We start from the raw sequence: 23,780 nt of genomic DNA, 5'->3' as shown, positions 1-23,780 counted from the left end.
GAACAACTTACCCGGCGTCAATCATTAAATATACGATTTTCAATTCATCGGGCCTGGACATCATCCGTTATTGTAATTCGTATTTCTTGTTTGGTCACAAAGTGTAATTTGACCTCATTTCACAAGGCAAAGTTCAAGAGATTCATGCTGATCAGTATGTATGCATTGTAGAGATATCATTCAACAATCTAAATACCTATGTTGCTGGCTTTTCCGCGTCGGTAACAAATCCCGAGAACACCATTGGTATGCGTTATCAGAATATCAATGCCCACACTGATGATGTCATTTGACACAGTATTTAAACGAAAATTTGCCCCTAAACCAATATATCATTACCCTGTGTACTAGTGTCGATGAGCATATATGTAACAGTCACAGTACAAAGTGATAATTGTCAATAGTTTGATATTTGACATGCATCAATGGCTATTTGTCTGTTACATGCTTTCAGCCACTAGTTGTAAAGGTCTGAAAACGACAACCGATTGTCATCTTTGGAAATTTCATACTGAAGACGCCATTGCGTGAAGCGAAAGGATGCTACCTTCGGGAAATTTCGGTAAGTTTATGCTAAATTGGATAGCTTAATTAAGAGCTGCACTGATGACTAAGTGAAGAGGTAAGTCCCTTTCTTTTGTCGTTACAAACACATTTACATAGATCTAAATCTGTCTATATAGCACCTCTTTCGTTTTAACAAAATTTTTATGACGACGATTTCAGTAATTTTACAAGACTTTATTTTCTGTTATTTCTGTGCGTGCATATCTATGATTCTTAGGACCTTTCAGCTTAATGATTGTTTCTGAAAGAAGAATGTCAAAGTAGCACGAGATGAGTTCCATGAATTGTTAGAATTTGATTTAAAGATTGTTTCAGCCTCTTTGACGGTTCCTGATTTATTTTGTCATCTCACTCACCAGATAAAGTGAGATTATAAATATTTATGAGCTAAATTCGTAGCGCGTCTCACAGAAAAATGTTGAAAAGCAAAGCCGGTTATTTTATATTCGATAAATGCAACTTACTCTAAGAAGGCTGAACATATCGATTGCAATGATTGATCCTACACCATACCGATATCGCTGACTAGTATTTGCTTCGATCACACACTACGCGCTTTGTTGTTCCGACGACACCAGTATGCATTGTATTTGAGGTCAAACGGTTCATAGATTTGCAATAGTGGATGAAAATGACAGGCCGAAGTCTACGTTTGTTATTTTCGTTGCTAGGGAGCGTAACAGGAAGGTATCAATGGTCGCAGAATTGTCCCTCAAATTTCATAAATATTTTGGGTGAATCAAATCCGCGTAAACCAGCTTTTTAGAGACTGTCCCAATAGCTTGTCTATTGTTTTCCATCGTTAGGCTTGTATCTAATTGTATTCAGTATTCAGAAATCAACATTTTTACTACGAAAGCGATTGGGCTTTTGATTGAAAGCCAGTTAAGATGGCACGTCAGTGTAAAAATCAATGTACAAAGAGAGTTTTGGTGGAAAAATACCAGAGTGTCGGTTAATGCAAAGTTTATCAAAATGCCCATTGGCTGCCGTATTTGGCAGCCACTATGTAGATTATAACTTGTTGCCGTAATTTGCGTAAAACGGGTGTGGATTCTCGGCAGCTATCAGCTGAACAAAACCTAGCATCATTGTTAATCCTCATAAGCAGGCTTTGAAAACAGTTATGTTAAATGTTACAGCTTTGCAAATACATCAAACGATTAAACTATAATTTTTGCTGTCATATTGCTGTCATTCTTAGTTGTTTGCCGTAAGACCTTGGAAAGATCTATAAAATCGATGGCTTCAAACGAAAAAGACAAAATTGTTCTCTCGTTACAATACACTGAATAGGGGAGATTACTTGCTATTTGGATATAATTACTTCCTTAAAGATTGTAAGAGTATTTCAATGAGACGTGTCCATGTGAGTGAAAAAATATCTTCAGTGACAAGGTCTTATGCAGTTGTCGAAAACTGGACTTTGTTTGTTACAATCACAACATAGATAAATCACCTAACAATAGCCTGCCAAACTTACCGGGCAATGCATCCTCATTGTTTAGACCGTTACTGAGAATGGCTTGTGGGTATGTAGTCCAAGGGTACAAAAGTGTTACAAATTTACATAACAGTCAGAAAATGGTGATAGACATGGAAATTTAAAAGTAACTCGTAATTTTAATTAATCAATGAATGAATTAATTAATTAATGAATGAATGATTTAATTCATTCATTCATTCATTCATTCATTCATTCATTCATTCATTCATTCATTCATTCATTCATTTATTCATTCATTCATTCATTCATTCATTCATTCATTCATTCATTCATTCATTCATTCATTCATTCATTCATTCATTCATTCATTCATTCATTCATTCATTCATTCATATAAAGGAAATGAAGGCTACTTCACACATCGGCTCTGCCAAGTTTGTTTAATGTTACGATATGCTGAATAATAGGATCATTGTAGTTATTATTTGCGTGGAATACATGGCGAGACACTGGTGAATCTATAGTGCTTTGACCCTGGTCATGTGATCTGGGTCCCCGGTAAACCGGTTGGTTGATTGAGTGATTCGTCTTAACGGTGTTTCAGAACCAAAGATGGGGTTCCTTAATCAGTCGCTCTCTTGTTTTGTATCCCCTCCTCTTGGTTGTGTGATAAAGTTATCTTCGTCCTCGAAGAGGAGAAGCCAGATTATTATTATTATTATTATTATTATTATTATTATTATTATTTATTTATTTATTTATTTATTTATTTATTTATTTATTTATTTATTTATTTATAGAGGGTAATCTGAGTTACAAATGAATTGTAATTTACATCAGAGCCCTCGCCAAGAAAGCAAACAAAATAATACAAAGTAAACAATTAAACATCGACAGAAAAAAGAAAAGATACAAGAAAACATCTAATCCAGTGATGAACCCTCATTATTAAATTTTAGAAAAAGAAAATTGCGCAATTGAGAATTGAACTTCGATAGTCTTTCAACACTTCGGATAGAAATAGAATATTATTCCAAATCGTGGTGGCTCGATAAATTGACGATCTCTGTCCAGTAGCTGTTTTGAAAATTGGAGCGTATAAGTTCCTGTTACTAGAACCATGGGTATTAATATTATGCGTGTCAGAGATATAACATACATTGATTGTCGCATTTGACTCTTTTAAATTTTTGACCTTTGGGTTTGACGCTACAATCATACTCTTTGTCTTTGTCTTTGTGGTATTGATGGACATCGCATTGTTGTCAACCTAGGTAGAGATAGGTAGCACATCGTCCTGAATTGTTTTTTCAACTTCATCAATACCATCCCCAGATACTCATAAAGTTTTATCATCAGCAACATGTCTAAGTTACACAAATTTAGACACACAGGGAGGTGGTTTATGAAAATCAGACATAAAAGATTCGTTATTGAGAGGGTTAGCCACTAATGACTGACTCTATAGTGAGCGATCCGGTGTGTGTACATCGGCCTAAACAATCTGCTCGACTGAGTACTCTTGAGTGTTGATTAACTAATGAATAAAGATGATATACATGTACTGTGTTTATTACAGTGTTGAATACGTTGGTACTGCTGCTCGCATCAACGACACTTGGCGTTGGTTTTCAAGGTAATCATATATTTTACTTAAGATTTTTCGAAAACGAATGCAAATAATGGTTTTACAGTTTTACTGTGTTTGAAATTCAAAATCATCGTACAGTGTATATTGTACACAGGCGATCAACTCGTCGATTTGGATTTCACTCCTTTAGTTTTGTAAAGTCATCATAGACGAAATTGGATTGACTGAAGTAAAGTCTTCATGGATACAGCACATTGGCCGTAATCTCGACATTATACAATAGGCATTGAGTTGTCAAAATAATGCTTTGAATTGCAGTGTGTCCCAAGCATATCACGAGAGCAAGTACTGAAATTATAAAGGAAAAAAATGTCATAAAAAGTTGCAGGTATTAATCCATTTCATTTTGCAGTCACACTGACCTGACCAAAAGCCGAGCATTCTCCGAGTTCATTTCATACGTGATCATGAATTCAATGTTACTAATTGCTTGTGATTCTAGTCACTAAGATGTCGACGAAATGAAAGCATAAACAAATCAACAGACAAAAGTTCAGAGTTGACGCACTTTGCAATTTAATGCAATATGTTAATTAACAACTTAATCATCAAGCTAATCTATATCGATGGATACATTGTAGTGTAATTATTCTTCAAATGACGGTACATTTGTTTCTTGATCACCTTCTAATCTAACAGTATTCTCGCTTCCATGCAAATGTCCCCTTTGGTAGACAACAACGTACCTTTATTGATTTCAACACAAGCAACCGATGAGAATCGAAACCCGCCGTATTTTGAAGGACTGCCGTATGAGGGCGATGTACCGATCAACGCCCGTGTCAGTGATCATGTGTTGACAGTATTTGCTGAGAACGATGGCGAGCCGGTGAGATTGCTGTTGAAATTGCTATTATTGTCAATATATTATCATTATTATCATTATTACGATTATTATTATTATGATTATTATTATTTTTATTATTATCGTCGCTTTTATTGCTATGCTGTTTTCTTAAGATTCATTGTTTATTTACTTATTTATTTATTTATTTATTTATTCATTTATTTATTTATTCATTTTATTTATGACTTCTGCACGATTGTGTTATCTCACGTAAGCGTCTAAATAAAGAAGAATACAGCATCGCTTAGCAGAGAATCCAACATGGTATTCTTAGACACACTTAAGAAGTCAAGCTAATGTTGATTTGCTCGTTCATTCTGTGACTGTATCATCGATATAATCACCATAGCAACAACGAATACCGACTCTAAAATACTGACTTTGCACGTTCTATCCTTTTAAGGGAACCTGTAATGCGAACATAAGTTACAGCCTTCACGCTGACGACGATACATTGGCTCTCGCCCATTTTACAATTGATCCGTACAAGGGAGATGTATTGGTTGCCAGACGATTTGACGATGCAGAACAAGGACAATGGCAAACTGTAATCTACGAGGTGAGTCCGCAGTCCCTCCACAGTCTGTTTGATAGATGAAACATTGGATGCCATAATATGTAATACTGCTATCAAATATTATTATTTCTAGTCAATCACTGAATATTCTATTGACAATCACTCAATAAACGAGATCCTACTACATCTATTTTTAAGTGTAAGGCGCACTGATAATGCGCTATATAAGAAATAAAGATTAAGATTAAGATGTATCTGCTGATCAGTCACTGGGAATCGTCAACCGATGTTTTAGCTATTTTTACCCACTTCTAACACCATTACAGTGTAGAAGACAATGCGTTACTGATTGTCTGTAGCTAAACCTCACAAAAGCCACTAACGTCTAGCGTAATCCATCAACGTTGAAGATAGTAGTTATGGATGGTGTCATTTGATGATCGTTACTATTTGGCTGAAGAACATCGGTATACAGAAGTGGTGTAATTACAGCTGAGCAGAGAAGAGCATGGACATTTTAATTGTAGAATTCTCCAAAGATTGAGAGTGTAAGAATGCAGCAGAAATGTTTTCTCTATTTTAATTGTATGTACTATTCTCAGTTTATCGTCAGGGCAACCGATGATGGATGTTGGAGCAAACACAGCGAGGATTTCGTCAAAGTATTCGTTTGGGTTCAACCAATCTTTGATATACCTGGACAGTTGTACAAGTAATGTTCCGATTTGATCGTTTGTTTGTTTGTGTGTTTGTTGTTTGTATTCTTCTCTTCAGGTATTAAATAATCTAACCAATGATGCGAGTGCCGGCTTAGTGCCCGCCACCGCGCACGCCAACATATGCGTATTACCACCACGCTGAGGATTTATAGGTTCTCTATGAAGGCACTCATCTACTCTTCTGTTTGCTTTCCTCGCTCATCGTGTCAAATCGTAAATAGAGATTTTGATGGTATTTAGTTTTTATATTCAATACATTTTCGCAGCATGAGTACAAGTCCTGTGGAAGGGGATGAACCAATGTCTTGGTGTGAAAAGATACCAGAGGCGTTTTACAATGGACCAATCAACGGATCGATTAAATACAGTATAACAGCAGGTGACGACAATGGTGAATATATTATTTCTTCATTTTTCTTTATCTCTCCTCAAAGCTTTTTATCGTTGATGTCATATCACATTTCCAATAAAAACACTTCTGGGAGAGGTATTTTGCCCTTGGCAATTTCGCTTGGTGCTCCTCACGGAAACCATGCTAAAAAGAATACCCTTTATAAAGGGAAGCATGCAACCACTAGCATTGAGGAATCGACAATAAGGCTGACAATAATTGAAGTTAACAGGGTACAGACAATCTGTGCCTATAAAATATTCAAATACCACAGCGACTGTACTGGCTATGTCATTGTTATGATACGATCTTATTTCTTTGTATGATATTGTATTTATCAGATCACTTCACAATAGATGAAGACACCGGAGAGATTTGTAACAAAGTGGAACTTGACAGAGAAGACATCGCTGAGTATAATTTACTGATTAGTACCTTTATAAAGAATGGTTCCAATGAATCAAATATTTCATCGAATAAAGAGTCAAGTGCTGCATCCCCTGGTAATAAGTTTCTTCAAATATTTCATGGAAACATTAAAAAATTTTGTATCTAGTTCATCTTTCCAACTTAAGCACTGGCACGGACATGAAGATAGAGACTAGGAAATTAAAAAAATAAAAGTTTTAATGGGCTGATTGCGAGCTTTTGTCTTTAGAGAAGCTTAGGTCATATGTGAAGTACTTATATGAATAGATATTTGATGATATCTATATTTGATTGTTTATGTGATAAATTTTCATGATTAAGTGTCTGTAATATTCACCTCGCTTTAATCAACAGATCATTGTCAAGACCTTCTGCTGAGTGAACTATGTGTATTGATAAAGGTAGAAGACATCAATGACAATTCTCCAAGATTCCGTAAAGACATCTACGCTATTGGTATTTACCATGATATTCAAATAGGAACCAAAATCATTAAAATCACGGTAAAGGAGATCTCTTACAAGTTTATTCAATTACATTCTATGTAGAATTACATGTACGAATCGAGAGCCATAGATGGATGCAATGATGAGTCACTCAAATTCTGATAGAAATGGTAATGTTTCGCAAGTGCTGTTTCGACATACCATCCTTTTATCAGCGTAATGTCTTAAAAAGTTGTGACCAAGTGGACAGACAAAAAGTAAAACTTGAATCGGTATAGAAGCCTGTATTTGGAAATATAAATCATCTTCTCACAAAAGAAAAGGTCACGGAAGTGCCACCCTACTTCTTCAATTATAACGTAACATCATGTCGACTTGTCACAATTGTATTCCGATTCGTTGCTGTATATGATTATTTTTTCCCGTTCTGTTACATTAGATTTTCTCAAGTCAACTTCTTTTCTGCGTAAACTTATTTTTTACAATTTCACATTAACGGTAAAAAAACATTAAACTGATCTTTAAAATTTGGATAGTATCATTTTGAATATCTGAATTCGTTAAAGGCTGATGACGACGATATCGGGAATAACAGTGCATTGCTGTACGAGGTAGAAGATAGCCTGAGTCAGTTTGCAGTCCAGCAATGGTCTGGAATGATCTACTTAACTGAACAGTTAAATGCCGATGAAAGTTCAACCTATGAATTCTTTGTGAAAGCTACTGACAACTTCGGATATGGACTTTCCTCTCTTATTAATACCAAGGTTAAGGTATAAAGTAACCTAGTGACTCATATTCAAAAGGAATTTCAATGTATTTCTTTCGTAGCAGGCGAAGCGTAATGGAAAGAACTCATGGTTGTTATACTAAATTACATCTCAACTGTTACATCATCATTGGAAAAAATGACGATGGTCCATTGAAGGAAAAACATTGTATTCACAATAATCGCAACACAAGTGTCATTATCATTTTGAACGGTTATATGTTACTGTCAAACTTTGCCTTAATCTGACTCACTTGAAAGTTTTGAAGCGTACATCAAAACTGATTTTGCAAGTATATCGATGATGTAAGGAATATTTTAAGTAGACTTCAAAATCTTATTTTTTTAAATACAATTTGATGTGTAATTTGTAGCAATTCAGAGCAGTGACCTTCATTATGTATGAAGAAAAATCGTTCATTTTCCTAGTAGATATGTTTATTTCTATTTTTTGGTCTTTCAAAAGATAATGGCCACTAGCATCAAGAACACCATCATTATAACGTCATCTTCACCTGAGATGTACATCAAAATGAAGTCACAGGAATTAATAAGGTATGTTTAGTTAATTGTTCTTGTGTTTCCCAGGAAATGTCTGAACGGTGGTTGGTTTTGAATTATGAGACATCACTTGTATTTTACAGAGCATCAACGATAATATGCAAGTGTGAAAAACGATTCATTTGTTCTTGATTGATAGTGATTTGCAAGACCATCTAAAACTGGACGTCGCCATCTTGAAAATCAGCCCATCTCTAACAGAGGACCAAGTCATCAATGTTGACTTGTAAGTATATTACCCTTTTATATGTGTTATTGTATACAGCTGATGAAATTTTGGGTGGACTATCCCTTTAAGCCATAAATTTCTCAACGGCTTCTTGAAGAGGCTTCTTCTGTATAATAATCCAGAGTTTCTGGAAACTGCATAAATATTCCAATTGTTCACGTAGTTTTGTAACAATAATAAATTTTGAAATAACTCTTAAAATGACGTTCACAAATTTTCGTTTCAAAAACGAACACATCACGTTTAAAAATGTGCACATGCACGAACTATCATAAGTCAGACTGTTTTGAAGTTTGCACCGTTCGCCCTAATATGACACTTTGTAAAAAACCAAAATTTCCAAGAATTTGGCTACCTCTACCCTTGTATTATTAAACAAAGTCTCATGTGCCCATCTCTGATGCTTCTAGAACTTTGACCAATTTATAGACAGTAATGAGCCAGTATCAATGCAATAGTGCAGCTTGCAGTTTTAATTTAATTTTTTGTCATTATTTTTCGATTGTTACTGGCTGTGGTCTTTTTGTTTGTTACTACTTTCTCTAAAACTGAAGTATTATCATTCACTGCAGGACTGATATTTGGTTCAGTTGCACCTATCCACAAACACACGACGTTGTACCGGGAGATTACATCATGAACAAGTGAGTTATTTTTGTGAGAGAAATCGATGTTAATAGCAACGGGTCTCTCAAACATGTGAAAACAAGATTTTAACAACGCTCAACTTATTCTTACATTCTCATCGAAGATAAAGTAATTGGCTTGTACTCTTTTAATATCACATTAGGCCAAAAAAGAAAAAAATGTTTCTGGTCAGCGCGCGCGTCACCTGAACAACAGCGCGTCACCCTTTTTTTCTGTTTGTGGCCGGCGGCCGTGGCTGACACCAAACCAAAATGGCTGAAGAGAAAGAGAAAATTCTTTGGGGTGGCATGATCAGTGACTGCATGAACAGTATATATGTGACTATATTGATAAAACTATAAAACTGACCCTCCTCCCTCCCTTGAGGGAAAAAAAATAAAAATAAAAAAATGCGCGTCGCCGCACCATTTTTTAAAGAAAGACCTGACCAGAAACATTTCTTTTTTTTGGCCTTATTATGGTCTTAAAACCGATGATGCCTATCGCTTGAAATTGTATTGCTCGACCCCTTGGTGTCAATTTTTATTTTAAGATCATTCATCCTATTTCAAAGTGAAAAAGTATACTTTTGTTGAAAAATGTAAACCTCAAGAAATGAACGTGTCGCAATGATCAACAGACTTTTATATTCACTTAATGTTATGTTAATCATGCATCGTACAAGAATAATGTCGTTGAACTTTCCTGCATTATGATGGTTAAGCCCGCGTTGGCGTCTTGCGCACCTCTTTCTGCGCAACACACGTGTACCTCGCTCTCTTGCCTCTGAATCTGGTGAAGAAGGGACGACCATTCTTTACACTGGATAGGCTCTTGGGACTTGGGATCCACGATTCCGAACAACCTGGTTTTTATCATCTGCCAGTATTTATTTTATGCCCAGTCGTTGAGAAGCTTAGTTGATTTGAGACCAATTTTCTGTCATCTGTGTGGTGAATGACTGTTGACCTACTAAAGCCACACTCGTCACGTTACCAAAAGTTACAGAAGTTTAGTGTAATTTAAATATCCATGTAAATAGGATGTGCGGCTGCCTCAGGGGAGGTTTATTAGTTAATATAAATGTTCTATTTATTATGTTAACTTATCTAAACCAATATCAGACAACTCATTAAAACAATGTATTAAACAATGGAAGAAGCGTAAGATTGATCTACAAGAACATTCCTCCAAACAAATTGTATTCAACGTTTTTTTCTTTTGTTTTCAATGTATATTCCAGCCCATTGGCAGACGAATTAAAGTTCAAGTGGTCTATAAACGCCACAAGTCTCGGAAGCCCAGAGCGATGGAACAGCGTTGAGCCTGTTGAAGCTTCGACAACTACGTCTATTGGTCTTCTCTTGACTTTGCTGATTTTACTTGCGTTGGCGATAATCTTCATAATTTTTCTGATACTCATAAATAGGTTTGTAATTTTACATTTTGGAGATTTTTGTAAAATGTGTCTCACCAATTTACCTTTATCTCAACTCACGAGGAAAAAGGATTATAAAAGCATCACCTTAGAAGAATTTGTTCCATAATGAAGGGTAATTGATGCAACAAGAATAGTCTTTCTTCAAACGCTCAGTGCTTATGCCTGGCTTTGATCGCCATCATGTGCCACATAGACAGAAAATAGATTAACACAGTGCGGTTGAATCCAAATTAAAACAAAACGATTGACACCAAATAGTGTGCTTTTTTAGGCAAAAGCAATTTTTCATTGATGATAAATCCCTGTCTTATCATTTGCTCAGCAGAATCTGTTTGCACACGTTTCGTAAATGAATGAATTTCTTTAGGAATATTATTACCAGATAACAACAAAAGGAGTTACATCATTGGATATCCAGTTACTTGTCAAAGATTCTCTATGTTAAGACTATGATGACAATTGCTGTGCTTATTTGAAGATGAAGTATTTAGAGTGAACCGTCGTGAAAACAAAACAAAACAAAGCATGTTAACTAAGGAATTAAATTTGAGAGATAATGTTTTTATAATGACGCGGAACTTCAAATCTGTTAATCAACGATACGAGTAAAATCGCAAAGTCAACTTGATTTATGAAGAATGTTCGACTTATTTGTAAATGCAACTACGGTGACCATGCAGCGATTTAAACCGACCGACCTGGTGACAATTCTTAACATTAATATTGGCTCCGCCGAGTATCGAAGAATTCAATTCAGAATATAAAACAAGAAGAGCATAAGTACGTGACACCATGCAAAAATGAAAACAGACAGACAGACAGACAAGCAGACAGACAGACAGAGTCATATGACAATGCCCTGGGCAAAGTTTTTTAGAGTGATTGCGCTGTAGCCCTCCTTTGTGGACGCTCAATATTCTCCATACATATGATGCTGTAATGGTTTCACTGCTTTCTTATAGAGAAGTAATAAATTCACCCTACTTGAAGTATTTGGCCGGCCCTAGATCTAAATCCAGGAACAATGAATATGAAATGCCGGTAATTTCAAAGGTTAGTGGAATCGAACACCTTGTTTCATCTTTCCTGTTTTAATTTTATTTTTATTTTACCCCAGAAGAAACTATAATATTTTTTCTTCCTGTTTCAGGAATAAACTATGCAAATTACATAGATACAATATTATAAATACAATTATTTTTCTGCTACCCCATGTCAGGGATGATTGACTATTAAATGATAGATTGTTACATTGTAAAACGTTGCTGGTAGGTCTAGGCCCTATATCCTCACTTTTATCTTTCTTCAATTCCGGACACAGCCGTTCAATTTTCCTCCTGCCCATGAACTGAAAAGGTCAGACATAACAACAATTGCAATACTCGGAGAGGGAAATTTTGGCTTGGTAGAAAAAGCAGCATTGAAAAATCTCGGTGGGCAAGCAGGCGCCGTTGAAGTTGCCGTCAAACACCTAAAACTCGAAGGAGGTAAGATTGTAGTGCTGTACACGTAATAAGCGATACACCACTACCATTGTCAGGAATATTAAATTATTTTCAGCTTCTACACCTTGTTTGACGTCTCTATGTCTATTTATAATGCATTATGTTGTGTGCAACAACTAGATCTCATAAACTCACAAAAACTTTTCATGTGCGTTGTGTACAATTTTGGTCGGAATCTACGGCGTCTGAAATGAAAAAATGTAAAGAAATTATATACCATGTATCTTTGAATAAAATTCGATGTAAGGTCGAAGCCACGTCTTCGTCAAATAATTCAAATATGCAATTTGAAGACACAAATCAAAACTAATGCTGCTGAAAATCAGACACCATTCTGTATACTGTTTTAAACTAATTTAAGTTGATGCGTTTGATTCCGATGTTTATCAGCCAGTCTTTTGTTTGACTCAGTCAAACTAGGGTGCATGTGGAATACATAGCATGAAACTGAAGAATGTCACTCGTTATATCGTGAATGATCTCCTTCATTGTTTACATTCTTTGTCTAATAGAGGCGGAAGCAAAAGTTATCTTTGACAAAGAACTAAAGGTGGCATCTTCACTCGAGTACCATCCGAATGTCATCACGTTCATTGGGTTTGTAACACTAGAAGGTAGGAAATAACCTTACACGGAAAATGTTTTCTTTTTATCGCTTGAAGTAATTTCTCGCAAAATTTTTCACCAAAGATATTATTGGAATTTTTTCTGCTTCCTCTTTTATAGGGTGCCATTAGGGCAACATGCACTTATACTATGCATCTGGCGTTAATAATTTCACGCTAAGCAAATGGTAATTAACGTTGCTCTATAGATGATTTTTGTTTTGTTTTTTTTAAAAAAACTTCACAAAAGGTTTAGAAAGTTTCAAATGTGGATACTGTGGAAAACTACATTGCGGACTTTTCTTATGATCTGTTTTAAACGTTTCAACATGTGCATAGCGTCTTCTTGATCTTTTCCAGATCCTAGGTTATTAGTGTTCGAGTTTGCCCAACAAGGAGAGTTGCTGAAATATCTGAAACAAAGTAAAATGACTGGTATAAGCCCGGATAAGCTTGTCAAATTTACACTCGATGTGGCAAATGGAATGTCTTACCTTTCGTCCAAAGCAGTAAGTAGCTATTAACAAATTTATTATTTTTTTATTTTAGTCTCTCGTTGAATGCAGTGTTTATGTTCTCTGCGCTCTTTCTACCACAGGATCTATGCTTTCAAGAGACAAAGATAAATAAGTTATAGTTTATCATTTCCGTACTCTGACAAAGTCTGATATATGATTTCATTACAGATTATCCACCGTGATTTGGCGGCTCGTAACATATTGGTCAGTGGAGACACATGCAAAATCTCTGATTTTGGTTTCTCGCGTTTAGGAGAGATTTACGTGAAAATGTCTAAGGTATTTTGTGTCCCCGTACAGCGCGTTATCTCTGACTTTTTCTTCATGTCATGAATATCTGTAAACTGAAAATTGTTCACTTCAACTTACTTTACGTTGAAATCTTGAAATATTTCACCTAACATTATGAATCAAATAGAGGTAAATATGTAAAAATGTTAATTACCAATACAATGATAAATTTCGTCACATCAACAATTCAAAACATGACTATTATGTGGTTTTTGTCTGCAAATGAACACTTTGCCAGTCAAGATGGAATTGGTTTTATTTCTTTATTTCAACATCTGTACTCCGTGTGTACGTAAACGTCGAATTCGGTTAAGAAAGTTTAAATTTATATTGTTTTTGTTTTAATTTTACTTGCAAAGTTTTTGTGCAGCACAGATACATCAGATGATAGATGTTTGCACAAATATCGTTAATTGAAAGGCAAGTAATAGGTTCCAAAATATAGGTTCGTTAATTTTTGCAAATGAAAAAAATAATCAAAATTTTTTTGTTCGGTACTCAAAATATGACATCAAGTGTATTTCATCAAAATATAATTGAAATTATATTGCACAATTTCATAAGATAAAGTTCGTTTTCCACAATTTCATTTGCACAAAGTGCGCAAAAATGTCATAATGATCATTTTCGTTCGAAAACAAAAGAAACCTGACAAGATGATAAATGAGAGCAGGTGAAGTTTGAGCAAAAGATTTATTTCAATTTTGTGACGCATATAAGCTTAAGGTAAACATTTCTCACTGTCCAATCACCTACATTATTTGGCATTAATGTCGAAATAAATTAACTCTGCCTTTTTATTTTTTAGGACAGAATTCCTATTTTCTGGACTGCTCCTGAGTGTTTGGTTGCATCGAAAGCAAAGTACAACACCAAAACAGATGTTTGGTCTTACGGTGTTTTGATGTGGGAAATTATGTCACTCGGTAAGTTATATGAAATGCGATGAATTCATCATTTCGAGCGTTTCAAGACTTACGTTATTGTAGAACTAGTCCATGACCATAGATTAAATATTAACTTAGTTTCTGTTCAGTGCATCACAGACAAATAGAATGACATACTGGCAACGGGTATTATTCAAGGCGTGAAGTGGTTACGTAACCCCTCCATGTATGCGATCGCCTCAGGTAGCTCTCGTCTCTCTGTTCCGAAGAGTGTCGACCATGCGCCCTTTGGTAGATTCTGGATTTTCACCAATTTTCACGCGAAAGTATATTCGGCAAAATTTGTGTTGTTGTTGTCGTGTAGTGCTGAGCGGAATTGGCGTGCTGGCAAAAACAGGAAAGTTTTCGGCCTCGGGAAAGTGAGTTTTACCATTTTAAAAATTCCTCTCACATTTTTATGAATATATAATGAGTGTGTTTGACCAAATTTGAAAGTCTTTTATCGATAATGTCTGGTTTTACTCAATGGTTTACGGTCAGTCATATCGTCTTTAAAAGTTGGTCATGGAAGGACGTGTTTATGAAACTGCTGGCGTGTTATGTTTTGATTGGCGTGATGAAGCAGTGTTTCTGCCCTGAGAGCTCACAAAGTAAGTAATTGTTGCTACGCGACTGGCTGCACGATACCATCTCGTCGTACTTTTCGCATAATCTCGAGCAATTATCAACCACGAACAAAGTCTCCAAAACATCTAACACCTGTGAAGCTCGTTTTAATATGAAAAGGCCATAATCTACCGAGACGACCATGGAACAAAAGGCATGCCCCGTTGCTAGTCTGTCTTTCTATTTGTCTGTGGTGCATCCTATGTTTTAGAGTTGCTTTCCGTAAATTAACTCTGGTCCAAATAAACTCTGGTCAGGATGAACTGTGAGTACCACTTTAATAGCGAGAATAGATCATTGCTTTTGGAACCTATTACTTGCCTTTCAAGCCAAGGGTAGATTATATAATAAAATCTACTATCTGGATATGTATGCATGGAGTATTTGTTGTGGGGGTGTGAAAAGACTTCATTTTAGGATATGGTGTGAAACAGATGTAGGACTGGTGTTAAAGCATTCATTTGATAATTTTTCTTGTTAATTTTTTTCAGCTTTCCTTTTTCAGCTTAATTTTCGGTTTCAGACAGTTTTGACTGTGGTGAATCTTGAAGTACATAAAATGTACTCTATCGACACACATTTTCACAATTTGAAGGACGTTTACGTTTACGTTCAGTACCTTGGTACATGTAAAACATAGTCTGATGAGTGTAAAATAACGGTCTTTTCGTGTTGAAAACTATATAACTCAGCCCTTCAAGAAATTATTAGGCCCTCAAACAATATGGTCCAAATCTAAGTGGCACATACATTCTAGAAAGTGCTCGATAGAGTGAACACGCAGAGCATTTAGTTTAGTTAATTAATTTTTGTGGTTTATTTTATGGCTATACTCAATGTAATTCACTACCAAGATATTGAAAAGCTCGCCTGACAATTAGTGGCATGGCGGTTGTGTCATAATGCACCGTCCAAGATAGGATAGACGACATGAAAACTTGTATTGGACCGTGAGCGATAAAAGGTGTCGATTGCAATATGCTTACAATTTGCAATGCATTCGTTCGTTCGTATGTTTGTTTGTTTGTTTGTTTGTTTGTTTGTTCACGGTAACACTGTGCTTGTACCTGTATGTAATGGCCAAAAACTGAGAGCGAACAACAAAACTTTGGCCAAAATCACTAAATCACAAAATCATGCATGTTTCTTAATGTCATACGTTCTGCCCAGCTTGTATATATATATATATATATATATATATATATATATATATATATATATATATATATATATATATAACCAAGCAATACACTTACGCCTAGCTGTAAGAAGTTCCGGTGACAGTGAAAATGTAATTTTAAAATACAGGATCATATCAGTACTCTATAAAACAATAGGGGAAGGCGATACAGGTATAGCGTGTCCGAGATATTTACTTCATTACCATTTTCTACTTGCAATAGGAGAAAGACCCTACTCTTCAGGTTTAAAAGGCAGAATCAAACAATATCTTGAAGGAGGCGGTCGTCTGACGAAACCAAGGGGTGCCAAGATAACATGTAAGATATCTTCAGACATAACATGTTAATTTGATACAAAGACAAAAAGACTTTTGCAGATTATATGTTGCCAAGAGTGGCAGTAGGATTGTATCCCACCGATACGAGGAATCTGCGTGGCACAACTTTATTTAGGGTTCAATTATGCAAACGTTAAATAACCTATATATAATAGTTAGCACATCGGTAAAGGGCATCTGCTCGCTTATAGAAAAAATGATAAAAGTACAATTTAAATTCATCGGTGATTCTAGAGATGATTTACCCTGTACAAGATACATCTGTCGTGTTCATTTTCTTTACGTGAAGTCAGATGTAATAACAGTTACCACAACACAATACGCATCTTACATGAAATTATCAAAATACTTTATTTCAGATATGCAGTCATGAAGAAGTGTTGGCAGCTAAATCAAAATGACAGACCAACTTTTAGAAGACTAGCAAACGAAATCGATGCAATCCATTGTGACCTTACAGTAAGTAAAGGAACTATTGTTTACGTTTGACAAATTACGATCATTTAAAGTGGCACTCCAACTTGGTAACATTTTAGAACACATTTTTTTAATACCAACGGTCGATATTTGACGTGGCGACTGCGCGCGGATCACGAGATATCGATAAAAACATGTCCTCAAAAAAGTAAAAGTTTGAATTCCGATGGCCCACCTAAATTCAGCTTCCGAACATCGAACATTCGGCTCTGGGGCCATTGTCAACCAAGCTATTGAGTACGAGTCTACGCTAATGCTGCTGTACGCAACTGACAGTACCACCATGTCGGTGATCGGTCATGCCACGTGGGGAAAGCCGAGTCTTACTGACTCGGAGAAAAAACGGGAAACAAAGTTTGCTGATTCCATCAGAATTCTCATAGGTGACTAGCACAGATACATGCGGTTGATACATAGCGGCCGCCGCGTGGTATCAACGCATACGCACGCGGCGGCCGCTATGTATCGAACCACGCGTAATTGTGTGGCAGCGACAAATGTAGTCATCAGAAGCGGCCAATATTTTACACGTAAAACTGATATCTATGTGCTATTGGTTAAAATATAATAGAAGTGAGTGAAAATAATAAAAACGACAAAACTACGGAGAAGTTTAAAAAAACATACCAGAAGTGAAGGAATAATGCTTTATATAAAGTCTTCGCAGTGTGAGGTAAATTGCGCCGTTCGAACTTATTATGGACTCCCTAGAATATCGTAAATCAGCACAACAACAAACCTTCGGGGATTCCGGGTCATAATCAGAAACGATCGTAAAACTTCGGGATGTGAAAAATACGCTCGGGAAGTGACATGCTTTTATCGATATCTCGCGATCCGCGCAATCGTCACGTCAAATATCGACCGTTGGCATTAAAAACGGTGTAAAGCAAGGTGGTATTTTACCACCAAAGCTCTTTAATATCTATATTGATAATTTGAGTGTTCTCTTATCAAACTTGAATACTGGCTGTAATATTGGTTGCATTTTTGTTAATCACTTAATGTACGCGGGTGATATCGGCTTGATTAGTCCTTCTGTCAAAGGTACACAAAAGTTAATAGATCCCTGTACTCATTATAGTGATATTCACGAAATCATTTTCAACAGTAAAAAGACTAACTGTATGTGCGTTTTTGCGAATCACAGTAAGATTCGGCGCATTCCATGTGTATATCTGAACGGGTTTAAATTAACCTTTGTTGTTAAGAAAAAACATCTAGGGTTCGTGTTAACTGACCATTTCAGAGATGATGATGACATTGAGTGGCAGACGAGATATTTTTACGTAGTAGCGAATATGCTAATGAGAAAATTCCACATGTGTACTTTTCATGTTAAATGCATTCTATTTAAAGCCTATTGTTATCAGCTGTATGGGGGACCAATAAGGAATAGCTATTCTGCAAATGTCTTGAGAAAATTGAAAGTTGCTTACAATATTGCTGCACGACTGTTATTGGGTTATGAGAAACGGAGCAGCGCGAGTCTAATGTTTGTATCTAACAGAATAAGCAACTTTGATGCTCTTCTGAGAAATCAGATTAACAGCCTGAGACAAAGACTTTTGAAAAGTAGCAATGCAATTGTACGAAATGTATGTAAATCATTGTATTTCAACTCAGAGATGGTAAAACACTGGAATAAGTTACTCTTTGTTTAAATGTCTGTTTAAAAAGAAACCCATTGGATTATGTATGTAGATATAATCAATTTTTCTATCTTTTCAACCATAATTTAATTTTGTAACTGAATTTTCATACTATTGCCTTATTTGACTTTTATATGGACGCTCAAGTCCGAAATAAAGATATAATTATAATAATAAAAAATACCGTCAAGGACACTATGTGCTCACATTCGGTTTGAATTGGTCCATTCAAGAAATATTTAAACCAGGAAAAACAAGAATGACAAAAGCAAATAAGGTCTCCAACTTAGGTACTGGAGGTCATCTTTAGGAACATGCATATCAACTTCTATAGCAATGGGACAAGCAGATCCTAAATACATAAGCAAATGTCAACAACAAAAAATAGACAGAGAAGGCTTGATAAAAAGAAAAGGTGGGAGTGGGCAAAAACATGTACAAGGGATCTGGTATAAAAGTAATGCTACCTCATCAATCTTCTAGACCCTACCCCCTCCTGAATATCAAATGTTCCACCACTTGGTATTACATAAGGCCAGCTGCCCAAGATGACAGGAAATGTATTTACAACCTTGGGGATTTTTTAATTAATCATTCTAATGTAAACAGCACTCAAGTTAGTCACAGATAGTGAAATGCCTTCCACTGTGGGCGGTGATTACAACATCTGGAATTATCCTGGATCCAAATTTCTCATCAGTTCTTGTATGTCTTACATAGAAAAGTTGCAAAAATTGGTCCGCAATGAAAAATTCACCTCAGCTTTGTTTTCTGGATCAAATTTTCCTACAAATTGATACCAAATATGACAAAATTATGTTCACAGCCTTCGAAACTGTCTCACAACATATCCTGGGTTGGTGTAGGTCATTTAAGGTCACAAACTGAGAAAATTACCTAAAATATACAAATTTGGGGGTTTTCCAACACTTTGAGCAGAAAATTTATCTAATAACATCCCTCAGGACTTTATACCAAATTACAAAGCTATCAAACAAGTAATTTTGAGAACAGGTTTTCTTGAGCAAAAATGACAATATTGTCTTGAAAATACAAATTTGTATATTTCAGGACAATTTCCACATATCTAACTATTGTCATCTCTGTACATCTGTGTACCAAATATAAAAGCTGTCTGTCCAGGGGCTTTAAAAAGAAAATACTGTTAAAGATTTTTTGACCAAAACTGACAAAATTGCTCCAAAATAGTATTTTTCCCAATTTTGTCATAATTTCAACAAATTAGAAGATTAACACCCTTGCAAACATCCAACCAAAATTTGACAGTAATTGGGCTGGCAGTTTCAGAGAAGAAGAATTTTACTGAGAATGAGAAAAATCACCAAAAAATTCAGCAAAAATACAAAATTAGGATATCTTCACAATATTCGTAAAACTGTATAAGGTTCACCTAAGGTACTTGCACACAAATTTTCAAAGCAATCAAAACAGCGGTTCTTGAGTTATTGATTCTTGATCATTTTCACATTTTGCAAACTCATTTGCATAATTTTGGCAACGCAGACTTCATTTGAACAAAATCCCATCTATAGCCCAGGATGCATCCACACACCAAATACCAAGCTGAAACGTGCAGCGGTTTGCGTGTTTTTGATGTTGACGGACATACTGTACGTACATACATACATACATACATACATACATACATACATACACACATACATACAGACGCCATCACTTCAGCTTATACGATAACCTCACATTGGTATAACCAAATGTGAGCTAAAAATGTGTTTTAAAAATGTTGCAATGTGGGAGTGCCTCTTTAATAACTTCAGTTTTTATTTTATGTCACTTAAGGTTCCAAGACAAGAAATTGACCTTTTTAAGCTAACGATTCTCTAGTGGTTAATAAGCTCAAAACCCCCGTAAATTATATATTTTTGGAAAGCCTAGATATAGGGGAACATTTTTTAACCATAGGGTCACCATTGTTTACATAACTATCACGAAACAGGTAATTTGCATAACCTTTCAAAAATCGGTTTTCCCTATATTTGTTTCAATGCTTTGAGATATGTGGCTGAAATTTGTGTGAGTGCAAGCTGTCCTAAGGATCTTTCAAAGCGTGTCTCAGAATTTTTTTAAACCTTCTTAAGCAATTTTTATGCCCGAAAAACTTCCAGAGCAGTGAATTTAACCCTAGTTAATTTCTTTAAAATTCTGCTAATAAAAACTAGGCAAGATATTAAAAATCTGAGACACTTTTTGGAAGAGCGTTGTGACAGCTTGCATTCCAGAAAGTTTGAGTCAGATATTTTGAAGTATTGAGACAAAACATAGGGAAAACCGATTTTTGAAAGGTTATGCAAATTACCTGTCACGTGATAGTTATGTAAACAATGGTGACACTGTGGTTACCAAAATGTTTCCTTATATCTAAGCTTTCAGAAAATGTATAATTTACGGGGTTCTGAGCTTATTAAGCACCAGAGAATTGTTAGATTAAAAAGGTCAATTTCTTGTCTTGGAACCTTACACGCAGTCTGAGAACAAGCACTTTATAAACGAGGGCAATTTAGTAATCTATTCAAGCAGAACGAGACAATGTAATTACTAATTTAATAATGTTTAACTCTTTATCAGATCATGTCATAAATCAAGGTAGGCATAAATGAATAAAAACATACCGAACAATATTCGAAAAAGTCAAAAACCCGCGACAACGATCGATGTTTGCTGCAGAGGCGATATATCGTGTGATTCACTGACCATTTTAAATACTCTTTGTTTCTAATTTTGCGTTGCGATTTTCTTTCAAGGACCACGATGATTATGACGATGTCGAAGTCGGGGCCCAACTGCCTGCAGTGGACGGCTATGATGACATCACAGTACACATTCCTTGAAATCAAAGCAGGCAAGAAAATGACCGCCTGACGGGAGCAGACGAATTATGGCCGGGCATGTGAACTTTTACAGTTACAGTCTTGATGCTAAATAGAGACACTTTAAAGTTTTTGTTTGTTATAGTCTGCGAGGCGTTTGGGAAGTATACATAAAAATATCCCAGAATTATCAGGACAGGCTTTGGCCGGCAACGATTGTTGATTATTTCTATCGAATTGCTTCCACTGATACGACACTAAATTCTCTTTTTAACTTGTGCGTATGAACTTGAGACTCAAGACATCGACATGAAAATATTAAGCGTTTCACAGTCAATCTGAGAATGATAAAACATATCATACTACGCTTATTAAGCTATTGAAGCAAAGTTTCTTTCCATAAATTATCAGTGATATTCACGTGGTAACCGTTTTGACTTCACATGCATTTATCTGGCCACAGAAGATGGTGTTGGGAGACAGAGACTTTTCGTGCAATAGAAGCAAATTTCCGGCAATGTTCTACAGCAAAACAGGATGACTTTTATTTTCCATAAAGGACCTCTTTACTACCGTAATGCTCCAAGGATTGAACATTTTTATGTACATTAGTACCTACTAAAATTTATATCTGTCAAATATAAATGTTCATATTTTACGAGAAACTGAATAGAAACGGCAAACTGATTCATATTATACTTTCTGAACGTTTCCTTTAACTACTTATTCGTTAATATTCAAAAATTGAGGTCATACATAAAAGTCCGAAAATTTACCTACTTTGGTCTTACAAGCTATACTGATAAATGTTTTGTAAGAACAAACAGAATTGAATGTTCAAGGTTATCGTCAGTAAGGAGATTATCGATATAGACTTACATGTTTTAAATGTAAAGAAAATGAAAGATTTCAAAAACCTTTTTACCTCATTTCACTAAACTACTACATCAAAATAGTCTCAACCATAACACCAGAGCTAATCATTGTCAATAAATTTTGAAAGTTCCAATAACGTTGATACACATGTGTAAACATATTCCATAATAGTTTGATTTTCACATATCCTATACTTATCAGGCAGGTATAGTCTAACTGTATATTAAAACAAATAACAAAACCAGGTGTAAAAATTATTTTTTATGTATACAGCCTCGGCAATTTTTTCATTCATTTCAGCTATAATATTTGAACACATTGTATTTCTTAGTGTGTATCCTTTTTAACGTTTCAATCAACATAGTCACACATGCATATCTTATGCCTGAAATATATTGAATGATTTTTGTCGCATGTTTACTTTATCAGTTCCGTAGTAACTTTAGTTTCAGTTTGTTGATATTTGTAATTTGAACAATATTACTTAGTGTATTGTATTTGTATATGAAGTTTTGTTCGAGGCAGTGTGCAGGACGATCCTCAAACGAGACTTCGTGGTGGGTTCACAACAAGTGTTGGCGTAGAATTATACGTGTGTTTGTCTGTGTTAGTGCAGGAATTATTGCTGCCAACATTTGAGTAGGCCGTTGATCGTTGCATAGTAGTATCTGTGTTGTGTGACCAGCTTCTGACTCAATTATAAAGCTAACGTTCAAATTCCTATGTTATTGTTTGCTGTTCTTTAATGGTTGAGACGTTCGACGGTCTTATTTCAAAATGTCGCCACTGAAACAAATATTGTTAATCGAATTTTAACACCTGCCAGAAACACGATATAAGCGTACGTTATGATCATATGATTAAGAGTGTATAGAGCTAAGAATCCTTCTATTCTGACTGTCTGTCTGAATATTGCAGGATGCATGAAACAAGAGTAACAGATACTCTTACTTTGTACTGGAAGAAATTTGTGTTATATATACACAGTTAAATTTCAACAGAATTTCTCTCCAATAAAGGGCACTACATGGTACCGGAAGCAATGCAACAGAGTGTCTCGTGGTGATCACGAGGCAGACTTCAACCCCATGTGATCTAAACAAAACTAGTTTATTTAACGATTTTCTTTCCGTGGGGCAAAAATGAAAACCATTTTCTGACCTGTTATCATCGAAGAATGGACAAAATGACACGACTGGTGTTTGTATGAACAATCAAATCCTAAAAACAAAACCTGAAATTATCACTTTCGCTTTGTGGTTGACGTGAACTACATGATAAAGTTCAAGGGTTT

General features: G+C 35.5%; 2 protein-coding genes across 2 annotated transcripts; both read left to right on the top strand.

Moving 5' to 3' along the window:
* Positions 1-377: 377 nt before the first annotated feature.
* LOC139117940 (protocadherin-15-like) lies at positions 378-11,268 on the top strand. The gene is made up of 13 exons (XM_070681182.1): positions 378-562; positions 3,594-3,650; positions 4,340-4,494; positions 4,916-5,071; positions 5,632-5,741; positions 6,015-6,139; positions 6,481-6,642; positions 6,923-7,071; positions 7,581-7,787; positions 8,250-8,338; positions 8,484-8,570; positions 9,146-9,217; positions 10,444-11,268. The coding sequence occupies exons 1-13, from the start codon at positions 541-543 to the stop codon at positions 10,745-10,747; spliced, it is 1,695 nt and encodes a 564-aa protein (XP_070537283.1). The 5' UTR covers positions 378-540; the 3' UTR covers positions 10,748-11,268.
* Positions 11,269-11,605: 337 nt separating this feature from the next.
* LOC139117939 (tyrosine kinase receptor Cad96Ca-like) lies at positions 11,606-23,207 on the top strand. The gene is made up of 9 exons (XM_070681181.1): positions 11,606-11,694; positions 11,963-12,128; positions 12,659-12,760; positions 13,112-13,260; positions 13,438-13,548; positions 14,369-14,486; positions 16,517-16,612; positions 16,992-17,091; positions 21,545-23,207. The coding sequence occupies exons 1-8, from the start codon at positions 11,677-11,679 to the stop codon at positions 17,003-17,005; spliced, it is 774 nt and encodes a 257-aa protein (XP_070537282.1). The 5' UTR covers positions 11,606-11,676; the 3' UTR covers positions 17,006-17,091; positions 21,545-23,207.
* Positions 23,208-23,780: the final 573 nt, after the last annotated feature.

Source organism: Ptychodera flava, chromosome 18, assembly GCF_041260155.1.
Source record: "Ptychodera flava strain L36383 chromosome 18, AS_Pfla_20210202, whole genome shotgun sequence".
Classification (NCBI taxonomy): domain Eukaryota; kingdom Metazoa; phylum Hemichordata; class Enteropneusta; family Ptychoderidae; genus Ptychodera; species Ptychodera flava.
Note: the sequence above shows the minus strand (reverse complement) of the source record. Positions and strands in the feature narration are given on the sequence as shown.